Here is a 26,168-nt window from a genome sequence, read left to right on the forward strand (position 1 = left end):
GAGAGCTTCTGAATGGAAAGCAGATGTTCTACCACTGAGCTATGGCACTTTCCCTCACACAAAAACAAGCTGAGTCCAGACCCCCTGCTACACAGGTGGCAGATTGTAGGTTTGGAGAGAATGAACCTATGTTCAGCCTGTAGATACACTAAAATATTACAAATGCCCCCAAGACTTCAGTGATCTCATTCCAAAAGAAACCAGGCCTATGGGGCATGCTGTTCCTCTGGAACTTCTCGACTCTCTGGGGAGTGGGCTGAGCATAACATTGCCATCTCACAGAAAACCCCTTACCTTCTAAATGTGGGCGAGGCAATGTCTGGATATTTTGAACCTGGCTGCCTGAGGCCTGGTGTTCCACAGGCACTGGCTGAGGTTGGACTTGATTTTGGAGAGCTGGACAGCGACACACTCTCAGAATCAGAAACGGCCACTTTTTCCTTCTCTTTGTCTGTCTGGTTGATGGTAACAGGGCTGGAGCGCCCTGAGCCAATCTTCGTAGGTTCTCTCAGTTTGTTGGTAGCGGCGGCCCCTGCAGACTTACTGCTCATGTTGGAGTCGATGCTGCTGGTGCTTGACCTGTGTCCGCCTCTGCCAGGAATCCCACTTGGGCTTGACTTTGAAGGACGCGGCAAACTTCGGTATTGCAGGGTAGTCTTTGAGCTCACGTGCAGCACGCCATCGTCTTGATTCTGTGAGCCATCTAGGCTGGTTTTCCTCCCTGCATTGGACTTCCCACCAATAGCTGCAGATTTGGGCATCTTCCCCAAGGTTGCGGATCCACTTGTTATGGTTGCACCGCTTGCAGAGATTATGGTTGAAGAGCCAACCCCAGCTTTCTTGAAACCAAAGGAACCGGTAGCTGTTGATCTGCCAATGCCCGAGGGGGGCTTTTTCCCCTCGTCGCCACTGCTTTTCCCTGCATCTGAAGGTGAGCGCTGGATAGAAGCTCCTTTGAGGGGAGTTTTTCCTTTTTCTGAAGCCTTTGCATCATCTGTTTTTCCTAACAGAAAGCAGAGTTTTTGTAGTAATTCATATTTGCAGCAGTACATTTTCAGTAATATATGCAAATATGTAGAATGATAGTTTTGTTGTGGTTTTTGTAAGAGAGAAGTGGTTTGGCCCCTACTGGCATTTCAGGATGAGAGGTGTGTAAAACTGCCAGGCAGAATTCCACCGTGCACTGTACTCATTTTGTCAATGGCCATAGATCGCTTGAGATATTCTGGTTGATTCACTGAACTACATTTCCGCCCCCTGCCATACCTCCCCATTATTAACATTAAATGGACCATAGATGTCTGCATACTTCACTCACCCATGTACAGCAATGAACTGATTCAGTTTTTAAACCCATATACACAAATTCACAAGACCCTGTCAGGATGTTTGGAAGCAGTCAGAACCTATGGAGACCATTTCATCAGAGAGTTCAGTTAAACTCAATTTAGGTGGAGTTCTGAACTACTCACAGTGGCCAATCAGATGCCTATACCACCTTTCCCCTCAAATAATATACACTTGCTTTGAGCCAAAAATCATTTGCTATTAATATTGTAAGGTAAAGGTAAAGGACCCCGGACGGTTAAGTCCAGTCAAAGGCGACTATGGGGTAGCGGCACTCATCTCACTTTCAGGCTGAGGGAGCTGGCATTTGCCAACAGACAGCTTTCTGGGTCATGTGGTCAGCATGACTAAACCGCTTCTGGCACAATGGAACACCGGGACGGAAACCAGAGCACACGGAAACGCCGTATAAGGAAAAACAGAATGGCGCTATTACTACTTGTGATCCGGACTTATAATTCACATGATGCAACCTAGAATTACAAGTATTCTGCTAAAAACCCTTGATGCTTTTCACTTGCACTGCTGTTCAGGTGTCACCTATTCTGTACTTCTGTACCTGATTTTTGCTTCCTAAGTACATAATGCTATATTTATTTTTGTTGAAATTGGCTCCATTAGTTTTGGCCCAAAACATATTAATGTGAAGTAAGAGCCGATCTGCTTTCTTTAATTGTATTGCATTGGTAAGTTGGAATCCTTCCTATGACTTGTAAAATATTGTATGCTTGTAATTCCAAGCATTGTGAAACAAGCATACCGAATTATAATATATTCATCACCACTCACATTAAAATTCATTGTTATTGTCTATCCCGACACATGCAACCATTATTAGCTGTTTGCAGTTAATAATAACACTTAGCTAAATTTGGTTGGCGTAGCCTTATAGCTTGTACTAAAAGCTGTTGGAATAATACTTAGGAATAATTGCAGGTTTCAGATGTGGCATCCAACGAACTAAAATGTGTCTATTGATTTTCATTTCGTTCATCTATCAATTTTTAGTCACTCATTACTAACACAAACATGCATAGTGCTATTTTAAAGTAATCTTTCACAAAGGCCGAACCTTCCTTATTACATAGTGAAATACCAGCCCAATTCATACATCTCACGCTTAGCAATTACCTGAATAGCAACTCTAATTCTCTCTAGAACTCTATAGCTGCCTCTTTCTACTCAAAAAGTTAAGACGCCATGTGGAAATTTCCCTAACCCATTCTCAGGGTCTTATGAATGAGAACAATAACTTGGAGCAATTTGCACAACCGACTGCAAGTTCAGTTTCTGATGATGCTCATTCCTACCAGGCGTCTTGAGAGTGCTTGTTCCTGTTTTGTGCCTAGATGGCGCTGCTCCTACTTGTGCAGTCATGCCTCTTCTCCAGGAGCCAGTCTGAGAGACAGACAGAGAGGTTTTCTGGCCCCCCTTCTCAGCATCTTCAAGCGCTCCAGAGGGATGGCCCTTCCATTTGCCACTGCCATCAATGTTGCTGTCAAAATCTTCCTCTGGTTTCTTCAGTTCCTCGCTGCTGCCCCATGGTTCGCCATCTGTTACTGAACGTTTCTCTGAATCAGTCTTCAGCTATGAGGAATTGATATCATGAAAATTACTCAGTAATTGTCTGACTTTTATTTTCTTTCATTACGGCATGAGAGTGCAGGGATTAGGAGGAGGAAACAAAGATTCACTTTAACATCTTTCTTCCCTAGCTCCAAATGCTTAATAGTCTCTCTGAGAAGCTTTTCCCCACTAATTTTATGAACAACAACACTACTTATACTGCTGGCACTAATGGTGTCATTTCAGGGAGATGTCTCAAATGTTATTAGCTTGAAGCAACACTGGCTTGTAAATGTCAATTAATTTTTATTTAATTTTTTTTTAAAAAAAAAAAACCCTACCCAAAAGAAGCAGTGTTTCTCTGAAGCTTCCATGTCTGCCTGAATCCCCTTGATTAGAACAGGCTTCCTCAACCTCGGCCTCCAGATGTTTTTGGCCTACAACTCCCATGATCCCTTGCTAGCAGGACCAGTGGTCAGGGATGATGGGAATTGTAGTCTCAAAACATCTTGAGGACCGAGGTTGAGGAAGCCTGGATTAGAACATCAACATTGCCTAAAAGACCCTAAGACAATGGCCCCCATAAAATGGAAAGCTAGAGAACATTAAAAATGAATAATCTCTTGCTCCAGATTTTTCCAGACTCCAACACCCAAATCTTGGCATGATGAAACTGGTCCAATGGACTTAGAATTACATAACGAGTTAACCTGGAATCTTATCTCAGCTTATTTTTCCTTGAATATTTTGCTTGTGACATATACCGATTAACAGTTTTTGTACTGCTTGACTAAATATGTATTAATTAGTTTATCACCTTAGAGAATAAATTGTCTCTTTTGACATCCGTAAATTAAGTTGTCTCTTTTGACATCTGCATTTACAGTATATACTGGCACACCAGTGAAAAACGGCATGGATGAGTGTGCTGCTTACTAAATTTTTGTCAGTATTTAAATGCAACATGGTGCACACATAACACTTTCGTGGGGAGGGGGCTTTATCTATGGCCCACATCCTATGCATATCTGTCCTCAATCACAAAATGAAGTCATGAAAGCACTGCATTCACCTAGACAGGCCAGCCTCATGCACCAGATAGAGATGACCTGCTTGAGAAACTGATGCGAGCTTGGTGACCACAGAATGATTATAATAATGGGAAGCTTACCTTGCTATTATTTTTATATCATCTTATTTTGGTATGTATTGTCATCTGAATTGCTTCTTAGGGGCAATTTCTTTATTAGACATTTTCAGAAAGTCTTGTGAATGAAATGGGGGCCAGTTTCCACACCAGCCTATGGTATTTGAACTCTGAAGTCATATCTGTAGGCACTGGAACCACTTATGGATATGATCTTGCACCCAGAAATACAAACATGAATGTTGCTTTCCATTGGATACAAGATGGTGTATATTGTGTGATGCCTTCTGCCAGGGAATCTTATTAGCATAAGCCTATTAATGTTAATACCACTAAGTAAATGTATCTGGGTGTACTGCTGCAGCCTTCCACCCCTGAATGCTTCTGAATTTCTGATTCAAAGCTGTTGCCTTCAGTATTTACAACCCAGAGGGCACAATGCAGACCATGCAGGCATAGTCCTTGCATGGAGAGGATATCCTTAAGTGCCACCTTCCTCTACCTACAGGTGCGCATGGGAAGGTTGCACAACCAGCTGCTAGTTGGAATGGAGGATCAGATCTCCTACTCTACTCAGTTAAATTCACTCACGTGCCATAGAGGTTGGTGGTGCAAACAGGGGGGTCTGTCCAGCCTTCACATTTCCCCCTAATAGCCTCTTGTACCATCTCCCCATGCGCCTATATGCACATATGGTGGGGTGAGAAGGTGGCAGGCTTCTGCTGAGTCTATGGGAATCTTCATTTGGATGTTGTGCCTATGGGAAACTGGGGCATCTACAGAGGATGTCCTTCGCACCGCATTCACTTACAATAGCCAGCTGAAAATAATTTGCAACAATTGGTACCAATTGTGGCCGTTACCAAATGCTGCTTATAACCAGGCCCATGTAGAGCTTGCCTGAGGCCTGGGGCGGGAGTCTTGTTAGAATAAAGTTATAAGCTCAAACCGATAAGGTGACTTCTTTCCATTGGCTTTAAAACAGGAACAATGAACAGGGTCTCTTTAGCTTGATTTCATGTTTATTTTTAAGAGCCTTGGGCTCATGCACCGAAAACAGAAAACAAGAAGCAGATTCAAATGTGTCAAAAGTTTGCAATATGCTTCCCAAAGTTGTCAGTGCTGCAATAATTGGCTTGACTGAAATGTGGCTCTCATTAGGGGCCAATACACCAACATAGGGCATAATAGCTCTTTAAAATAGCTGGGCTGCGATCTGTATGGTGCTTGCATTTATAAAAGGGGTGTGATAATCTCAAATAGCATGACACTTTACCTTTAAACCACCCCCTCCTCATCAGAATAAAGTACAGAAGTTCCTAGAAATTTCAAGCTGTGAGCAATAGAAAATGTGATAGTGCCATTAAACTCCAGCAGAGTTTATGACTCTCCACAGGCCCTCGATGAGGAAACAGGTCTTCCTCTTTGGTACACGAAGATACATGCACAGAAGTTGGCGCTTGTTTGTCTTTGTATTCAATTAACTGTTTCATTGTGGTTTGATGACGTCACTGTATCATCAGATTTGCATAATTATATCTGCAAATTGTGCTGGGAGAAGCTTAGGAGGATTGCGGTTGTTGCAAACAAAGAAAAATAAACCACCCTGCAAAAATAAATAAAAAGGACATTTGGAAAAGGGGGGGGGGAATTGTGTGTGTGCAATAGTGAAATGGAAAAATAAGCAATAAAGCCCCTAAGCAGTGGCCTGGATTCATCAGGCTGCCAGTGCTAGACAGAGCAGAAAATGTCAACACCTACATGGGTATGTGCATTCTTTCTTGAAGAGGCAGTAATATTGGAATAAGAGCTGACCGATGATGTTGTGTTCAGATCATCTGTGCTGATGTTATCCAAAGTATCACTGAGGCCGCTGCTAACTGAACTGCTGTCATCCCAGCTGCAGGCAGGTGGAGGCAGGGGAGAGAAAGAAAGAGAAGATGAGTATGTCATCTGTTCACACCTTGATGAGAAAATGCAAATAGAAATCAGCTAGTTCACCATTCCCCCCCCCCACCAAAAAAAGAGGTTAGAAATTAAACAATGCCTTAGAAATTAAACATGACATTGTATGTATCATTTTCTAGGTGTTTTTAATTAACCATTCATTTCTTGCTAAAAAAAAAAAATGCCTTGCTAGCAACTCCATCAGGAAGTCATTCAAAAAAATGCAATTTCAATTTTTAGCAGGGCCAGGTATATATTCGTTGTTAGAGCAGGTCGCTTCATGGTTCGTTGCAATCACCTTTGGAACACTGCCAAGTGAAATTCATTACACCGGCCTGAATTTCTGGCCTTAGTTTTATTATTAAGCTTGAAGCACTTCTATGGGTTTCCCAGGAAAAAGAAAAGAAATATTTCTTTTGGATGTACTCCAACCAACTGTCAAGCCCGATTCGTGCTTTAGATCTCAGATTAGGTCTGAAGTTTGTCCACCCTGTCTAGCCAACACCAACAATGCCTGAAGGAGGAAAGCATGATTGCAAAAACGGGAGGATTTGCAGTGGACGTGTGTCAGCGAGCAATGATTGCATGCAGATCCTTGATGTAAATCCATTGCACGTTTTCAGCAAGCCTGCCTGCACAGCTTGTGCCCAATTGATGTAGTGAAGGCTGCCAACTACACAGGGGAGTGACAACCACCCCCTGTTCTGTCCATCCCAGATAAGCAGAAATTTCCTACTTTTCATGAGATTCCTATTGCTTTCTTCAAAATTCCTCAGATGTTTGCCAAACAGGAGCCACCAAGATTGCTTTGAAATCTCACATTTATTTGTTGTGAGTTACCCTGAGGCGCTTTTTTTGTATTTTATAGCATGTGGTAGGACATAAATTGAATGAATAAATTGCAACAGTACTTTGGCCGCAGGACTGAAGCTGAGCAATTCCCTTGTCCCTTATTGATTACTTTCTGCCCCAGGTTCAAAACCACCTATTAAGACATTAATTATCTTTAGTACTCAGTTTTGAGAGGATTTCAGAGTATTTGTATCCAGGCTTTCCATACTCTCTAGAGACACCCCCCCCCCATAATAATTCAGTAGCACACTTCAAAAACAATTCTGGGCTGTGTCCAAGTTTTAGTTTAAGTAAGAGGTGACCATTAAAAGTAGATGTTGAGCTACTTGATAAATGGAGTTGGGTCAGCCAGATTTTTAGTTGATTTGCACAGTCATGGCAGGCGTTTTACCATCTGCAGACTCCCACATCAAGAAAGAGAGCCACCACACTATGAAAAGCTGTTTTTCACTTGAGTGTACCACATTAGCCTTTTCTGTGACACTTCTTGATGTGTAAGCAAATGCAGCTGTTGCTTCATCTCACAGCTGTTGCATGAACAGTACACCCTCCCCAATCTATTAAAAGAAGCTGGTGGGGTGAGGTGTGAGGTGGCCAGACATGATGGAGCTGAGCGATTAGAAAGACTTCTGTAGGCAGAAACTCAATCATTTGAGGAATGTTTAACAACTGCTGTTTAAAAAAAAAAAATCAAAGCGACTTCATGATTTTTTACAATAAACGTTTAGACTCTTCACTGCTGCCGTATCATGTCAATGATAATGTCCATGTGTAATTGGAAACATGCCATTATCTTAAATAAGAATTTCCCTAAGCAACTGCCTGCGAGATAAAATAATTATCTCAAATTAGAGAGTGCCATTAATTTTGTTTGCTATATTTGCTAGATTTAATCGACTTTCTCTGAAACTCATGCAATGAACTTATCACTGGGTTAGGTCATCAGAAGTTCCATTCAAGCACTTCATGCTCATCTGATGGGCCAAACTTCATGGAGGAAGATGTGAATTTGAGCAGTCACATGTAAAGCAGGGGCAGAGTGCAATTTAAAAGTATAAAAAGCACACACAGGCAAGTCCCATCCACTACTTCTTCCTCTGAAGGAAACCTCCCTATAGCTGATTTCGTTACAGCTGTGCTGACCTCTGGTAATGGAGCCTGGAAGAGGGATAACCTCATTTTAAGACCAGGGGGTGGGCTAATCCACGGACCATATCTGTGCATGAAGCAATTACTGATGCCCCCCCCCCAAACAATACAGCTGCTGCACTGGTGCAAATGTGAGCAGGAGGTGAGGCTGAGGAGCAGGTGGTCTGCTGAGCTCTCTCAGGGTGCTAGTGTGAGCAAAGAGTTTTCAAACCTCGAGACTAGAGCAACGTTGGTGATATGGATCTCTCCAACACCTTGCTCAACAGACAATGGTGAATAGCAATGCTTTTGCCTTCTGTCCTGATTCACTGTGGCTTTCTGCCTTGAATAGCACAGTAGTAGGTGCTTCTGGTGCAATGCAGTGGAATTGTCCATCAAGTAATAATGAGGAGAGTTTTTCTAGGGGAGGGACAGCTCGCCAGGAAAACTCCACCTGTCTTTGAGGGTTTTTTCATTGGAGGAGATTGGAGGAAACTGTAGGAAGTGAAGAAAGACCCTTTGCTCTACTCCTTCCCCACCCCCACTCCCAATTACTGGGCACAAATGAGTTGATTGAACATGGAATAAGGAGGGAAGGGCGTGTGGGAATCTAAAATGGAACAGCAGAAGAATTTAACAGAATAAAGGGTGGAGTGCATATAGCTCAGTAAATTTAATTATTGATAACATATTGAATCAATAAATAAGGGAGAGAGGAATTTTGGCTTTTGTTATTCTCGCTTTAAAACTTTGGCCACACCTATCTTTACACTCCAGCCACACCCACTTTGACAATGTGGCTCCCAAAGGTTTGCCCTGGATCTTTGTGGCCCTCAGCCCAAAAAAGGTTAGCCATGTCATCCCTGTTTTAGGAAATGGACTACAGTTTAGGGAAGAGAGAGAAGTAGCAGATGGGGGAAGAATTCTGAATCCACAGACAAAAAGGTTCCTTGTATACTTTAAATCACCTTTTCCCATTTCCCCACTTTATAAGTGAGGCTGATTTTAAATTAGCTTTTTCCCCACCTTCTATCCTGAGCTAGTATTTTCAAGTGGCACATTTCTCTAGATATGAATAGGCCTTTTTTTACCATCACTTGTGAAAACACCTTTAAGATAAACACCTACAAGTTTTGAAGGTCAGGTGTTAAGTGCTTTTGCCATTCTAGAACTATACAGTACACAATGACAGAGGTAAATGTGTTCTTTTACGGATCGATAGTAAGGTGAAGAATCTTGGAGTTTGGCCTCATAAGCAGCTATGCTCATTAAATAACAACCTAAATTTAGCCATCGAGCTGAATTAGGGCAGGAAAAGGACTTTATAACTGATTCACTAACTTCCTTATGAATTATTTCTAGCTCGTTAAGGTAGACAGATAAGAAAATAATTGGAGCATTTTACTGAGAAAACCTCTCTGTAATATACCATTAAACATCAATTGCGAAGGCTGCCTTCATCACCATGACACCAAGTTCGATACATCAACCATTTTTGTGTTCAGTCCTGGGCATGGCGGCTAATGAGTCATAAAGCAGCAGCACTACCCCTGTCTAGTCAGATTCAAGATGGCACAGACTACATAAAAATCAAGCTGCTGTCTGTACAAGTCAGACCAGACAATGAATCCTTCTAGAAGTTTATAACAGCTATTCTATCTTCATAGGTAAATGCCTATGAAGGCCGTTAGACTCATACTTTACCTTCCTTTCCACAGCAAGCGTAATGCATTACCTGTCATTTTCAAGCATGGCAACCACTGAAGCATAAATTCCCTATAACTTCAGGGTCATAGAATATATTTCATCACCATTTTCACAGCTAAATTGTATGTGGCTAGGGAAAAAAATAGGAATAAACAAATGGAACCACCATTGTCTATTACTCTTTAAGGTACCTTTCCCTTTAGGTTTAGGAAAAATTGAAACATACAGCGAAATAAAATGAGGCATTTTACCATTTAATAAAAGGGCATCTTGTTTTACACATGAAATTATCCCCTCAACTATTTCTGAGTTACCGCATGTATTAAACAAATATGGAGAACCAGTGTTTAAAATTCTCTGCCTGAAAGAAGATATATATTCTGCAAGAGCAGCATGGGAGAAACTAATCTGCTGATTCAATTTTAATTGGGAGTCAAACTTTTTAACTTCAATTTCTGTTTGAAATAAGAGTACAACTGGAGTATTACAGGTATCTGACAAAGTTATCTGTTAGATTGGTAACAAAGTCAAAATGAAACAGATTGCACCTAGATTCTCAAATATTAAAAAGTGGCAAACAATATGTTGTTCATTATCCTTCATCATATTCAAAACAGATTAGTGGCATAACATTTAAGTGCATTTCAAAAATATTTAACTCCAGATATGTATCTCACACACACACACACACACACACACACACACACACACACACACAAAAGGAAAAGACCTGCTGAATCAGGTCATGACTTCCCCTAGTCTAGCACTCTGTTCTTACAGTGGCCAACCCATGGGAAGACCACACACACACATATACACAAAGTTAAACACAATGGAAGAATTCCATCAAGAAATTACAGTGATGTATTAATAACCCACAGGAACAACACTTCAGCTAAAATTACTGCTCAGATGCTTTTTGTTTAGCTGCAAAACATACAGCTTGCAGCCAAGAGAGTGTTTACATTTTTCATACACAGGTGCTGACAAGTTAATTAACACAAGTTAAATTTAGACCAAAATGCAGGAGCTCAGAAATGAGCAAGTCACCTTGATTCTTTGTTTTCAGTTATTAAGTAAAATAACTTTCTGCTTCTTCCCATTTAATACTTAACTAAGCACCTATTTGTTGGTTTATCAAAAACCTTACAAACAAAGGCAGCAATACTCCATATATATTGGATATAAATTTTATCTGCTTGGAGTTCATGACTTTCTCTTCCTATGTATGAAATACTTAAGTTTTTTTGTGTAGTAATATAAATGTCCTCTCCTTTTTTCATCGTATTATCCCATTTAAATGATTACTGTATTTTAATTGCACTTTGTTTCATGCTTCTCTGTGGTGTTTAGAGGAGGGATATGAATCCAAAATATATGCTTGGCATAAGACAATCCTGTATGCAGTCTTAAAGGTCTGTGAGCAGCTTGTGGAAAACATATATAATGCCTATTTACTAGGACTGCCTGCTATGGAAATAAATTTTAAAACCTGGAACATGTTTGGGTGGATCCCTGAGCCAATCCACTATATACAAGAGGCAAAGAAGCCCAGATTTCTTGCCACTCTTGGGACAGAGTCCATCAGTTTGGGGCACGTTGAGCACAGAATTTGTCTATTTTCCGAGGTGCACACCATTTTTTATAACTAGTGAGTAAACAAACAGCCATGGCCCTTGCTTCTATCAACCAGGGATAATTTTAGAGACCGAATGTAGCAGACATGCAGACATGTCTATGCTACTATTGGGAACTGGTCCCAAAGCAAAAATTTGGCCAGCTAGAACATACTTCTGGGCAATTAGCAACTCTGCTGCTGGCCATGCATGACAAACCTTCTGACAACTGGATTCAGTTCCTGGGTTTGCTGAATGACTGAGAAGTATTGGGGCTACAAGTTGCCCATTCTGATACAGTACATAGGCCCTGTCCATAATTCTCTGTCATTGGTTAAATTCCCTATTAAGCATTCACAGAATTATCTATGTACATGGTATAATTGAAACCAGATATTAATGTGGTTAAATGATGATAAGCAATACATTTCTTCAGGCTACGCCTTTTATAATTTTATTACTGAATTCTTCTTTTAACAGCCATACTTACAGGATTTTCTTTTTGTTTTTTAAAGAAAACTATTCTTTAAAATCTGTGTAGTGTACTGTAACATGATATATCGAGAAGGTGAGCATAATTGCTATGAGGATCAAAATACTCTGTAGAGAATATATGTAAACTTTCTGGAAGTAAGTGTGTGTGTGTGTGTGTGTGTGTGTGTGTGTGTGTGTTCATACTAGCAAATGGTTCACTGGATAATTCTACGAAAGTCTTCTGATAAACTTGATTGCTTGCATCCAGAGGGGCAAAAATGATACATGTGAACAGTTTACACATCAAACTTCGTCTATAAGTAACCATCAAAATCCCATGAGCAGATATCTCCTTGTGTAAAATGGTTGCTTACCCTAAAACAGAAAGTTGATTTTGTATTCTCTCTTGCTTATTTCCTCTCAGCACGACAGCACGGCCTTAAGACACATGTGCATAGTCTGGTTCTATGGAAGCTTACTACAGCTATGTAGGGCTAATGTAAGAAAGGAAAGGTGCACAGCCTCATGCAAAACACATACCCCTATCCAGGGACGTGGATATGCTCGTGAAACAAATTTTAAGGGCTCATCCATACTTCCTCTCTCCCCGCTGCTTTCCCAGACTGACGCTTGCTCTGATTTAACACTAAAGAATGCATTTTCCCTTGGAAAGTAGCAAGGCAAGGGGAAAACAGCTCAAACCCATGCTTTCTAGGCACGGGACAAATGGAAGTGTTGACAAGCCTGTTTTGTGCAAAGGATGAGAGTAACAATCATCGGAACGGCTAGAGAGATTTCTTGTGCACAGAGGAGATTTGGCCCTTGTGCCCATCTGATTTTGACTGGGCATTTACTTTTATATCCACTTCCTTAGCACGAGGAGGTTGAGAAGGGTCTGATGTTGAAAGTATAGAATCCTGTTCCTTCCAGGTATTTCATTCAGGTGCAGGTAGACAGGATTCAGGAATTAGCCTCTGGGCTCCTGGGTACTCCAGGCCTCAACTGGGGCACAAGATGTACTAAGATGCTCTCACTTCAATGTGCTCTTATTTCATTACCACGCCTGGAGGCTCAGATCTTTTGCTCCAATATCCAGTTTTATTGCAATTTATGACATTTTTCTGCAGCTGCTGCCTCAGTGCCTTGTTTTACTACATAGCGGACTTATCTCCTGCTGTTGATCAAGTGTCCTGGCTCAAGTGTTCTGGCTCATGACCATCTCAGAGGACCACATTGCATGACAAAGATCACATTACCCCATTACCTTAACACTTATTCTATATAAAGCTTGCACACAAACACATGCACATAAATGTGTCAACATAGTTCCCCTGACACAGCCTGGGCAAGAAATTATCCTTGCTAGGGCTCCAGCTCGGCCCACTACTCCTCTTCTTTATATATGGACAGTCATATATGCAGTGAGACACTTTCCCAGAAATTCAATGCAGCTTACTTCTGAGCAGAGATGTACAGGACCGCACCATCTGGAGGTGCACAAAATAGTGTCATTAAGGTTGCTTGGCAACGGCAATTGTGCATCTTCTCCGTTCAGAGCTTTCAAAATGGCCAAGGGTGAAACAAGGCAGTGGCAAATACAGGGAAAGGGAGCAGGAATGGCAACTGCCCCCACCCCAGGAGTTGGTTTGTTGATTGATGCTCTCTACATCAATGTAATCCATGAGAAATTATTAAATTGTTCTATGTAAAAACTGCTCATTTCAAAAAAGGTTGCAGGTTGGATCAACACAATTTTACCCTTCCAGTTATCTCCATTAACCTCCCATATTTCCTTCCTGGACACATGGAGGTAGCTTTGGGGATACCTGAAACTGCCCCTTGGCTAGAGCTGGGAAGTGTCTATTTCCTAGGAGGGCAGCTATAATTGTTCGATTAACCATAATCTAAATTTTAATCTTGGGGAAATTATGAGTGGCAAAGGATAATGCAATGGTTTGGGTAGGCAGCAGATTTAACAAAAGTAGCAAATGCTACGACTGAACTTAACATTGCCACTGCATTTTGATGAAGGTAATAAATTAAACCAAGAGAGCAAGAAACGGTGTGCATGGTATAAAGCTCACTTGAGAGCAGCAACAATCTAACATGCAAAGGTCAGAGCTGTACAAAAAACAGACAGTACGCAGCCAAGGAAATCACTTTATCAGTTGGATACTAGAGACTGATTAAAGCTGCCACTGTCTGCAAAAAAAAGTCTCATGAATATAATATGGAAAAAGGAAATCAAGCACTACCTCTCCAGGAATAGCTAATTCCCCCTCTAAATCTAAATGTTAAACATATTTAATCATAATCTATTTCGGAATCATTTACTTAAACCTTTTCTATACATAACCATATTGAAACCTAACAGGGCGGGGATCACTTTTGCCACCTTGATTGTATGATTTTAAAAGTGGCTGTGTTAATGATATTGTAAATCAGGCATAGGCAAACTCAACCCTACAGATGTTTGGGACTACAATTCCCATCATCCCTGACCACTGGTCCTGTTAGCTAGGGATGATGAGAGTTGTAGTCCCAAAACATCTGGAGGGCCGAGTTCGCCTATGCCTCTTGTAAATGTCCTTCCATCTATATACATAATTTGCTGTCTTCACTTCCATAGGAAATATACATTCATTTTTGAATGATCAGTACATGGTTCAGGGGCTCCTACTTGAGATCCAGATGGACATGCAGTATCTTTTAGGTGACCTAACTTTCAGGAACATCAAACACCATACAGCTTTCTGGGGAAGGAGCTATAAAAATCAATACCATCACATATCACAGGTTCTCTCAGAGCAAAGGAAAAGCGTTGAAGATTCTGCCCAACTCAGGCATCCCCATATAAATTATGCCTTGATAGTATTTCGATTTTTCTGTTTGTTTTTTTTATTACCAGGGTTTGTGGAGGAGGAAGCTACCAGACTACTATATCTCTATCTTTTCACATCTTTTACTTTTATCTCCCTGAACTTGAAAAAGAGTGAAGATTTTTACTAAAAAGATGCTGCTTAATGAAGTCCCCCCCCTTCAGCTAAAACACACACACACACACATATATAGGCTAGCTTGTAAATGCACTGCAAGGTATATTAAATGTGGAGCACTCTTCACTGTTGAGCCCAGTGAGGGTTTTTTGCAGGAATATTATTGCCAGTGGTAGAGCATCTGCTTTGCATGAAAAAGCTCCTAGATTCAACCCTGGTCATCTCAAGGGAGATGAGTCCTGCCCAAAATCCTGGAGAGCTGCTGCCAGTTGTACAGATGGCCCTGAGCTGGAAGCACCAAGGATCTGATTTGGTATAAGGCAGCTTTCCATTTTCCTAGTTCAAATAGACAATTATTTTTGTAGTTTTTCTGCTCCCTCCTTCCTTCAGTTGTTCACTTTCAGCCTCACCTTTCAGGTAAGCATGCTGAGTGAAGCATAGCAACAATTGGTAACTAGGCAGTGATAGCCAGAGAGTGCCATTTTCCCCACAACTGCATCCTGATGCTGGGGAAAAATGGCATGCTGTCATGTATTCAATTTTTGCTCATCTTTGACGTATACAAGGCACAGAAGTAAGCAATTCTACTTTGCTGCTAAGTTGAATGGTAACTACCATACTTTTCCGTCTATAAGACACCCCCTATTTTTGGGGACTCATATTTAAGAAAATGGGGGGAGATGGCACAGAGGGGTCGAGCTTTTTGGGGGGAGATTACCCAGGGGTATCGAGCTTTTTAAAGGGGGGATTGCTAAAAATCTCTCACCCACACATTACAAAATCCGCCTCCCATCTGTCCCATCGCCAATCGCCTGCTCAACTGCCGGAGCGCCAGCCAATCAACACCACCCATTGACGCAGCCACCAATAACATGCACAATAGCCGCTGAGAGCCATGGCAGCAACCAATCAAATGTCCACGCTATGCACTACCCATGTATAAGACGACAACTTTTTAGCATGATTTTTTAAAGAAAAAAAGATAGTCTTATACACAGAAAAGTACGGTAAGTACCACACTATTATGTATTTTATCGTTGTGTCTGCCCAAATCATCTCTAAAGGCTTGAGACCAGTTTACTTAAGGGGTCGCCTTACCCGTACATGCAAATTCTGTCTTTGAAATGTCATGCAGTGTCTGCTCTCTGTTTATAAGAAGTCATGCCTTCGTACGGCACCTGTACTGATGTGGAAACTGATGCAAAATGAACGGAGAACTGAACTTAAAACTGGGAGGTGGGGGGAGAGAGAAACTGAAATTGATAGATCCATCCATCTCTATCTTTTCCTCCCCTCTCTGGTTTGTTCTTTTAAGGCCTCTGTTATAGTCCAAAGAGCTGTCAGCTGTTCATTGCAATATAAATTTAAATGAACTGGAGCTCCAATGAAAAATTGGGTTCCTTGCAGTGACAAAAGGAACAGATATTTTTTAATTTTTTTTTGCCTGTTTCAGAAACTTGCACCATGGTTAAACGCCCATGCACATGATATGGATGGCAAAAGTTATTGTAAATTAATGCATGAAATGAAAAGCTGCAGCAAAAGCAAACTGTACATGTGTCAACTCATTACAGAATTTTTCTGTGAAGAGTAAAATGACAGGAAAGAGGGAGCATAGTCAGTTTACAGAAGACTAATGAATCGGACGTCCATCCACTGCTATATGTAATAAGAATTCATTAGGTGATAATTGCATCCTATATGTAGGATTAAAACCAGGAGAGAAGATAAATCTAATATATAGCCACATATAAATGCTGCATAAAGCTTAACATTCACATGAGGCCAAATCATATAATACAGCTGTAATTTCCCAAATTGTTGAATAGCCTGCTTTTTCTTATTTTAAACCACTGTATAGACCTAATTCACTATTTGCCTCTATTTGCAGTGGGGGGAGGGGACCAGTGGTTTTAACAGGAACAAAGTGATCTTTGGTGTTATAATTGAGCCATTAATGCAAAATGTATTTCATTAGCACTGTTGTCATCTCAATGAATAACCTAACAATGGCTGCATTAGAATTAGTGACTTGCATGTGGTAGTGTAAGTTGAAAAACCATACTGCAAATGGAGAAAATGAATCTAAACATTATGTTCTTATCAAATGCTTTCATTTTTCAATTTTAAAATGTTATTGGATTTTTTGACATTAGGATGTGAGACTATTCCAATTATAATAGTGATACATTAATAGCGTGCTGGGAGCAAAAACACCATTAATAATGATTCAGCACTTATTTTCTTATTGCCCAGCTTTCTTTTAGATTGTGGAAAAAATGACGTTTTAGTACTTATTTTGAAATGCTATCATTTCCATTCCATGTTGCCCCAGTTATTTTTCAGTTCTGCAAATAAGTGTAATTTTTTTGGGGGGGGGGGAAGGTTAGACCCTCTGCAGTATTTTTCAGGAAACCGTATCTGAACACTTATGGAAAGAACAATATAATTTTATTGGATATTTAGAGTTAGAGATAAGACGCTATATATGCATGCACACAACTGTAAACAAAATGCAAATGCACAGCCCTGGGAAGCTCTGTCTGCTTTCAAGCAATGCTTCCCACTGATATAAAAAGAATTCCTCAGTGACCTCTGTCGAATTTATGTCACAGATGACATGTTTGCCGCTGAAAATTTTCCTTCAGCGCTATTAGAAAAAGCCTGTGCTGAGATTTCTGGGTGAACATGAGGTGACAGCATTGCTGTAGCAGAGGTGTGTTTTGACACTGCCTGTTTCCAGAGCAGCTATGCTCCTTGCCACTGCAGTTGCTTCCAGCTGTTGACTCCCCTTTTGTGTTAAATTATTAGACAAGCTTCCGACAAACAGCATATTGATTCACAACACCTGTGCTTTCATATTTGGAGAATCCAACTTAAGTTCTTTTCCCCTTTCACATCTATTCCCCCTTATCCTACCTGAAAAACAAGTGTAGGTGCTTCATGAATATCTGCAAGGAAATCCAACAGCCATTTCCCCTCTGTCTTGCTAGCATGGGTTTAAGTAAGGAGACGACAGTAGACTTAAATCTAATATTTTCTTAATACAATCTGAAATCAGTGTGGATATAATGCATTTGGTATAATTTATGCTAAATATTTATACTGAATACAGTATTTTGAATCTTACCACTATTTCCAATTATGCAGGGATCTACTTTTATATTCACATTTCATTTCTGAGGAATGTCTTCCTCTGTTCATATTTTTTGCACTTAATCCGCCAACGTTATTTTGCTTTGTTTGTGACTCATGCATGGACTGCATTCTGTGATAGCTATCTTGGACATGGTCTTTTTAATTTCCAAACTGCCTGTGCAAGCTGTGGAAATCAAGTTGCTGGAAATGTTAAGAGAAAACCAACAAAGCTGACATTAGCATTTGCAAAGACAAATCATGATGCAGAGATCTAGATTAAACAAGAAGCAATTCGTTTTAATTCAGAATGCTGCTTTTGCATTTCAGAGTTCTTCATTATCACAATATATCACAACTTTATGCCGACAAGTGAGAATATACTTTTAGGGAGATTTCCTCTTGAGCTGCAGTTGTTGGAACCATTAAATGGATGCCGCAGTAGGGCTTGGAGCTTTGTGGAAACACATTCCCAAATACAAAATAGGTGTGAGCTGTATTCTTTATGGACAGTTTGCATGCATTTAATTTTGGCTTTTCCCAGCAAATTGCATGAAAGTATGGTCTTGCTTGGGGAGAACAGAACTAATGTAAGGCAGAGAAAGGATAAGTCTTGGCAGCTAAAGAGATTTTATATTGGAATGGAGGCTAGAAGCGTACAGAACAGTGACTGATGTTGAGGAAGAATTCAAGGGCCACACACTGTGCCATCAACAGGGGCATATCTAGGGGTTGGCTGCCAGCAAGGGTGCAGGTGGGGAGAGCAAAAATTGTGCCTCTCTCAGCACCTCAGGGGAACCCAGACACTAGCATGTGGAACCCCCTTCCCAAGCAATGGCAGTTTGTGCAGCAGGGCTCCCTGTAAGGATGGCACTGCTTGGCCTTCCATCCTAACACCTCCTGCTTGCCATTAGGCAGCCTTTCAGCAGATGTGGTGACTGAGATATGTCAAGCTAGGCTCTTAATTTACCACAGCCAAGTCACTTTTCCCTGGCTTCTTTCCCACCTTGACCAATTTCCAGCTTGTGCATCGCTGCATGTTTACCAGACAGCAAGGGCCATTGACTAAAATGGGGCTTACTTTTGAATAAAGTCTGCACTGAGGTGCAACCTCCAAAACCAGTGCCTTTCATTCTCAGAAGTAATGAAAAGACAAGCGAGGTATTGTCAGAAGTTCTTGCCTCTGGCTTGCCGGATTTAGGCTGCAGTCCTGTGTACCCACTTTCCTGAGAGTAAGCACCACTGAACTGGGTGTGATTTACTTGCTGTTAGACACCTAGTTTAAGAGTCATTTGGTAAATTAATTATGTCATAGTTTTTCCCCCCTGGAGATGGCAGGGTGCTGATACATCTCCTTGCCAAAGGCACAAGGGAGTCTATGTACACATCTGGCCATCAAAACCAGAAATAATAAATAATTTAGCAGAGCTGATAAAGCTGGAATTGTGAGCGATGATACTAAAATCTAGGTCAGGTGGCTGACAGCCAGGTTTGACCAAACCGGGGGCTTCATATTGTCTGCCAATCAAAGAGACCAATGCTGCTTCCCTTATTCCATCTTTGTGAGGGCTTTATGACCCTTCACCAGTGGTGTTTCCAGGTAGTTCACTAAGCTAGTCTCAGTCTCAAACCATGAGTTTCTGCTAAAAGTCATGTACTGTCTGGCACATAGGTGTTTTTAATTTCTGATACGTTAAAACATCCATTGTTTCATAGGCCAGAGGAAATGTAAATTAAACAAAAATGATAAAACAAAATCGAACAAATAAGATCAAACTAATGCCAGAGTACTCATTCGTCATGGAATAACTGCTCCTTTAATTAAATGGTAGCAGAAACATCACAGTGGTATGATCATTATATAATTAAAGTATAATACTCTGGCCACTTAAGATATATGAGATCCTCTTGCCAAGCAAACACTCCATGTTTGTTATAACAATAGGAACTCTGAACAAAACCGTCAAGAGCGGATTTACTTAATTAATCATACATCAAGCATTAATATAGCAGTATTATCCCAATATTAACATTTTTATACTGCTTAATTCACTATGGTACACTTTTCCCACTTCATTTTCTGAGTGTGTAGTGACATTGTCCATGCACTAGCTTTCAAGACAGGCTTGCCATGGTTCCTTGTTGATATGCTATAAAACACAGTTACATTGTTGCTCCATTTGTTAAGGTCATTTCTGCTTAACATTTTGCTTAGATCAGGATGCATACTGACATTGTGGAGCTTATGTAAATATTTCATACAGATGCTGCAAAATGTTTCATGCACAGCTGATGGGCTACAGAACTTGAGTTGTTGCTTCCCACATGCCAAATGCCACAGCAGTGGCCAGGGGTGGCTGGTCATAAAATGGCCGCACTTTCTCAGTGGCCCCTTTTGCGGAATAAAAACACACATTTTAAAAGCTGTATTTTACAGATGGCTGGCAGCACATGTGGGCATGCAAATCCTGTTATTTAAAATCCTTGCTGCACTGCCAACCCTCTGGAAAATGAAACTGCTCTCTTTTAAATAGAGTGGGTGATACCAAAGAGAAAGATAAAAAAGTGGGTTCTACTGAGCCCTCTCCATGTACAGATACTTTGTCCACATGATAATCTTTTTACCGCTTACCCTCTATTTCCTTACTATTCATGATTTCTTAATAGGCACTCAGTCTCAGGCAAAACCAGCTCAAACTTGATGAGAGGCTGAACAATATGAAAATGCTCAGTTTTGACTTGTGTACGACAAAGATGAGGAACCAGACACTGTGCCTTATTTCGAGAAGATATTTGTTTCCGTTTTAAAAATGCAGGAAGCAAGAGAGCTTCAAAATGACATTATAAGAAACTGTTTAAAGATCAGAGATTAGAACTTTAGTATTCTCAATGGAGCATGGGATAGTGGCAGCCAATTAATAATACACAGTCAATCAACTCATGCAAGCAGAAGATAAGGGCACTTCAAAAATAATCAACTAACACTATCCATGAGAGAATAACAAAGAGATTTGGTAAATATGCCAAAGAAAAAGCAGTGCTAGAAAGTGTTAGCCAATAAATGAATAAATGCACTTTTAAAAAAGTAGAGATCCAGTGTAGCAAAGTGGCTAGAGTATTGGTGGTACTATAACTAGAGGGAATTAGGTTCAAATCCCCACTCAGCCATGAAGCTAACTGGGTGACCTTGGGCCAATAACAATCTCTCAATTTGGCCTATGTCACAGAGCTGAATAAAATGGAGGTGGGAAGAGAGGCATGGATGGCACTCTGAAGGAAGGGCAGGATTAAAATATTATAATAATACAATAAAGTATTAGAACACAATATGGACCTTGGCAAAAGAAACTGCCAAGGTGATATTCAGCTATACAGAATTTATACTGGTCACTGCTGGCAACTTGTTTCCCAGTATGTATTCCATCCCTGACTTATACAGAAACATTGCATACATGCTCTCAAGTCCTCATGGGATCTTTCATATCCCAGTTACATGTGTAAACATAAGTTGTCTGAAATTTTTCCCATCAGCCTATGATTCAAGAGGTTTCAGGTAGGTAGTAAGGAGACTGGAACCCTGTGGCATCATCCCATATACCAAAATCCACAGTGTGGAGCAGCAGGCCCTAGCAACGCCTCCTGGGACTTTACCCATGCAGGAAGGACCAGAATCACAGCAAAACAGTACTTAGTAATCCCAGAAGGATACAATGGTTCATATACTGTTGAACTACTAAACCACTGAAAGAGCCAGGATAATCACAGCAGTTACACTTTCCCTGTTTATCTACACCAAGGCAACTGGCCGACTAAGACAATAATAAGTTTAACCCTCCCCTCTCCCCCACAAAAAAAACTGGAGTGCACTAGGCACAATGACCTTGGTCCCCATGGGACTGTTGTCTACCAGAGAGGTTGAACGACGATTTCATTAGAAACTTCAGTGTGCTCTTGCATTTTTAAGTGTACATTTTACAAGTCCAGTTACAGTATCACATTAATTCCTGCTTCCTTCACAAAATCGTTTTCCTGACAGCATTGATTTATCATTAACTTTAAAAGTGTTTCTTTGCCTAAAAACAAAGGAGGCCTTCCAAACAAGAAGGAAATAGCTATTTTCATTCAAAGTGGTAGGAAGCCACTTAGAATCTATCATCAATTCAAAGACGCTTTTGCCATCAGAAGAGTCAGATCATGTACAACATACAAAGTCAGATCACGTACAACATTCATGTAATGCAAGAAACCTAACCTTTAATAGAAGAAAAAGAGGAAGAAACATTCTCAGCCATTAAGAAGCTTTGAATTCCCTTTAAGTAGTTTCCTCCCAGGCATACTATATTTTCCCTAAAAGAAAGCCTTTTCAAAACATTGCTGAAGGCAATTCATTGCTCTGATACTATGCTTGATAGCAGTACATCATTTCATGCTGTGACTGCTGTAACTACAAATAGTTGTTGAGATTTCATAGCAGATGAGACATGTACTGTTTAAAAACCAACAGCCGGCTATTTGTATCATTATTTTTAAGTTTCTTAAAATCTGCTTGAAGGTATCAGTGGTGTATTTCTCTTGCAGTAAGTAAAGCCTTCTTCCAATTAATTTTGCTGTTTATATGGTCCATATTATTTATTTGTTTAGTTATTTTATTTGCAAATTGCTTTCCATGAGGCATCCCAAAGTCATTCACAATATAATAAAACTGTTTTACATATATAAATACACACACACAAATATTGTCTCTTCTATTCCAACATCAGTACAAACTGCAATGAAGAACTCCATTTAGAAGGATCTGTAGGATCATAGAATTCTAGAGCTGGAAGAGATGCTACAGGCCATCTAGTTCCCTGAAAAGCAGGAATCACAGCAAAAATCTCTGACAGAAGCCCATCCCATCTCTGTTTAAAGACCTCCAATGAAAGAGAGTCCACCACACTCTGAGGCTGTCCTTTCTACTGCCAAACAGCTTTTACCAGCAGAAAGTCTTTCTAATGTTTAGTCAGAATCTCCTTTCTTGTAATTTGAATCCATTGATCTGAGTCCTACCCTCTGGAACAGCAGAAAAACAAGCCTGCTCTATGTGACAGGCCCTTCAGATAATCTGGCTATCACATCACTTCTCAATTTTCTCTTCACCAGGCTAAACATGCCCAATTACCTCAACAATACCTCGTAAGGCCTGGTTTCTTGTTAAAAGCACAGATGCCAAAAAGACAACAGAGAAGGTATCTTTCTGATATAATGGAGGGCGTTCCATTGGTTAGACCCAATTATGACATCATGAGGAATAGACTTCCTTATAGGATGGTATCTGCAGGGTCCCGCAGAACACAGTAATATTTAAGTAGCCTGGTCCTAAGCTGTTACACATACGTATACGCTCCAAAATATTTTATAGCAGCCATATGAACAGCCCTACAAATGTCAGTGTGAGTATGTAGATTCCTGAAAAACTATTACACACCCAGTCTGACTTGGGCATAAATTTCCTACAGAATTAACATGGAAGATCTACAGGACACTAGAAGGCTTCGCACAGGTATTCCAAGTCTGCTTGCAGTACTATGTGCGGCAGGGTTAGACTGGCCAAAGCTTCTCCTGGACGCTTTACCAGCAAGTGACATAATACAGCTCTCTGAGAACAAACCTCTACTGCATCTCTCAGTAATGTTTGCACTAAGTGAAAAACCAGAGCTGATGTCATCTATTTAACTAATCAGCAAGTATTGTTAAGTCTAGATTCATAAGCTCTGAATGTACTAAATTAGGTTTTATCATCAAGCCAGCTAGTTGCTCTCCTGCCTAACATACAAAGGTTGCAAAAGCCTTCCACGGGCAGTGCTGTTTAAATACTCTTTATTCAGACTGGTACAAAATATCTATTCCTAGGATATTTAAAGAAACCATTAATAAATAAACCACAAAATGTCTCTGCTGTCTTTCATCTTTGCAATTTTTCCATTATCACCCCTCCTGGACAATTTGCCACTGGGCCAACAGTTTATCTCATGTGCAAGCAAATAAGGTATGCCTCTTTAAAATTGAGGACTATGTTTAGCAAAAAGTTCTAAGAATTTTAAGGCATATTTCTGCATAAAACACCACGAGGAATGGCAAATACCTGCTCCATCAATTATTATTCATCCCAAGGCAGTGCAATTATTTTCAAAGCTACACGTTCCTTTAAAATCCAATAAAGCAATTTTTGCTTTAATGAATTTACCCACTCAGCAGTATCTAGTGTAGCCAACCATTTTATATTATGGTTTCAGCTTGAAAAATGTTCCCAGGTATAATTGTTCCAAAGTGACTAAAAATATTTAACTGCTTAGGTGCACAGTCACAATACCTGCATAATGTTAAACAGAATCACATAATCTAAAGTGGCCATTTAGCCCTTGCATCTATCCAATCTATGTCACAGTGCGCCCCAAATCAAAGGCAGCTGCTCTCCATAATACTACTATTAGAACCAATATGAGTCATGTTTGCTCTTCTGTGCAAGTTTCAAGCACCCGGAGTTATTTAATGATTTCTTTTTCAAAGAGCTTTATCCTAGAGATAAACTTATCCATTTAGTAGCATTAAATACCAAGAGTATTTACCTACTAGTACAAAGAAGCTTTTGTAAAATTTATTGTTAATTTTATGCATCTGAGCCCGCTTACATTATTGTGACAAGATTGTTTATTTATGTACAGCAAGGAGGGGATATGGGAAGTTGCATGTTTTAACAATTAGATACAGTTGTGATTAAGGCTGAAACTTCAAAAGGGAACAAACTGCAAGCTTTACTGTAGCAAACATTTGTTATTAAAAGAAACTTGGCTCAGGGGGCTGAAAACAAGGGTGGTAAGACTGAAAAACCTCTGTTATGAGAACCTATTGAAGAGGGAGGCTCGTCTTCTGCTCCACAGATCAAAAGGAGCTTAGATGTGACATAATTTAGATTTACAAAACAGAAAGTGTCAGATAAGAATGAAAGAAAGCTCTTCAAAGAAAGAGGTTAACATACAACAGCGTTCTCTTTGCAGCCATAAACAGCAAGTTATGTTCTCTGCTGTGACCTGCGGTTTTTCTTCTTTGACTAGATCATCATGGTCTGACAAGTTGATCTACGATTATACCAAGCTTCTGGGACTGAAAGTTCTTTTCTTGTTTGCTCATTCCTTCCATGTTTGTTTATTCTTGCCCTAGTCCCCATTCTGCTGTTGTTTTTTGAGTTTTCAAATATAATCTTCATATTAATCATCACCACCACTCATCACACTCTCTCATCCATGTCTGAACTCAAAATTAGTTGTCAGATTGACTAGTGGTAATCTGTCTTCCTTCTTGCATTCAAAGTCCTCCATGGCTTTTCTCCTGCCTCTGCTCTTATATCACAGTACACACCTGCCCATGACCATCTTCAGCCACCCAAAGTATTTTGTTTCCACTATTTTGCTCTTTTTAGACCTCATGCCTAAAACTGCCTTCCAGAACTTCTGTGCGATGCTACTTGTCTTACTTCTTACTTCAAATCCTCAAAATCCACCTTTATATTAAGCCTTTGGCACAACCCCTTATACCTCAGCCTCTGGAGAATCATAGAATCATAGAATTGTAGAGAACAGTGGTACCTCAGTTTAAGAACAGCCCTGTTTACAAAATATTCAGTATATGAACTTGCAAAACTGGAAGTAGTGTCCCGGTTAGCGAACTTTACCTCAGTTTACAAACGGAAGCCGAATGGTAGAAGGGCACTGGTGGCGGGAGGCCTCATTAGGGAAAGCCCCTCGGTTTAAGAATGGCTTTGGTTTAAGAATGGACTTCCGGAACGGATTAAGTTCGTAAACCGAGGTACCACTGTATTAGAATTAGCAAGACCCTGGATGGTGTCATCATGCCCTCCTGCCTGGAAGTAGGCCTTTAAATCTCAGACTGGTTAACAAGAGACCTATGCTCATTCATAATTGGATCCTGGGTGAGGCAGCAGACCTGTAATGTATTACTGAAACCTGGGTGGGCAACACTGGGCAGATTCAATCTGACTCAGCTGTGCCTACCTAAGTATTGGGGTTTAGCACCAACACAGGCTGGAGGGAGACATCTCCACGTCTACCCTGCAGGCTAACTTTGACAGATAAGTAAAGCTCCCATCATCTCTTACCACAGTCTATTCTGCCCAAAGCATCCAGAGGGCACCAGTTTTGGGGAAAGCTGACCTAAGGAGTATGGTATATTTCCTGATTCCCAAAATCAAAGATA

General features: G+C 40.5%; 1 protein-coding gene across 1 annotated transcript in view; it reads right to left on the reverse strand.

The window, feature by feature from the left end:
• The window catches only part of NAV3 (neuron navigator 3), a 440,591-nt gene that overhangs the window by 66,700 nt on the left and 347,723 nt on the right, over positions 1-26,168 (reverse strand). Inside the window, 3 exon segments of the mRNA XM_081879446.1 lie at positions 295-1,003; positions 2,658-2,934; positions 5,822-5,960. Coding sequence (XP_081735572.1) covers positions 295-1,003; positions 2,658-2,934; positions 5,822-5,960 — 1,125 coding nt within the window.

This window comes from Podarcis erhardii, assembly GCF_964252035.2.
Source record: "Podarcis erhardii genome assembly, chromosome: 10".
Lineage (NCBI taxonomy): Eukaryota > Metazoa > Chordata > Lepidosauria > Squamata > Lacertidae > Podarcis > Podarcis erhardii.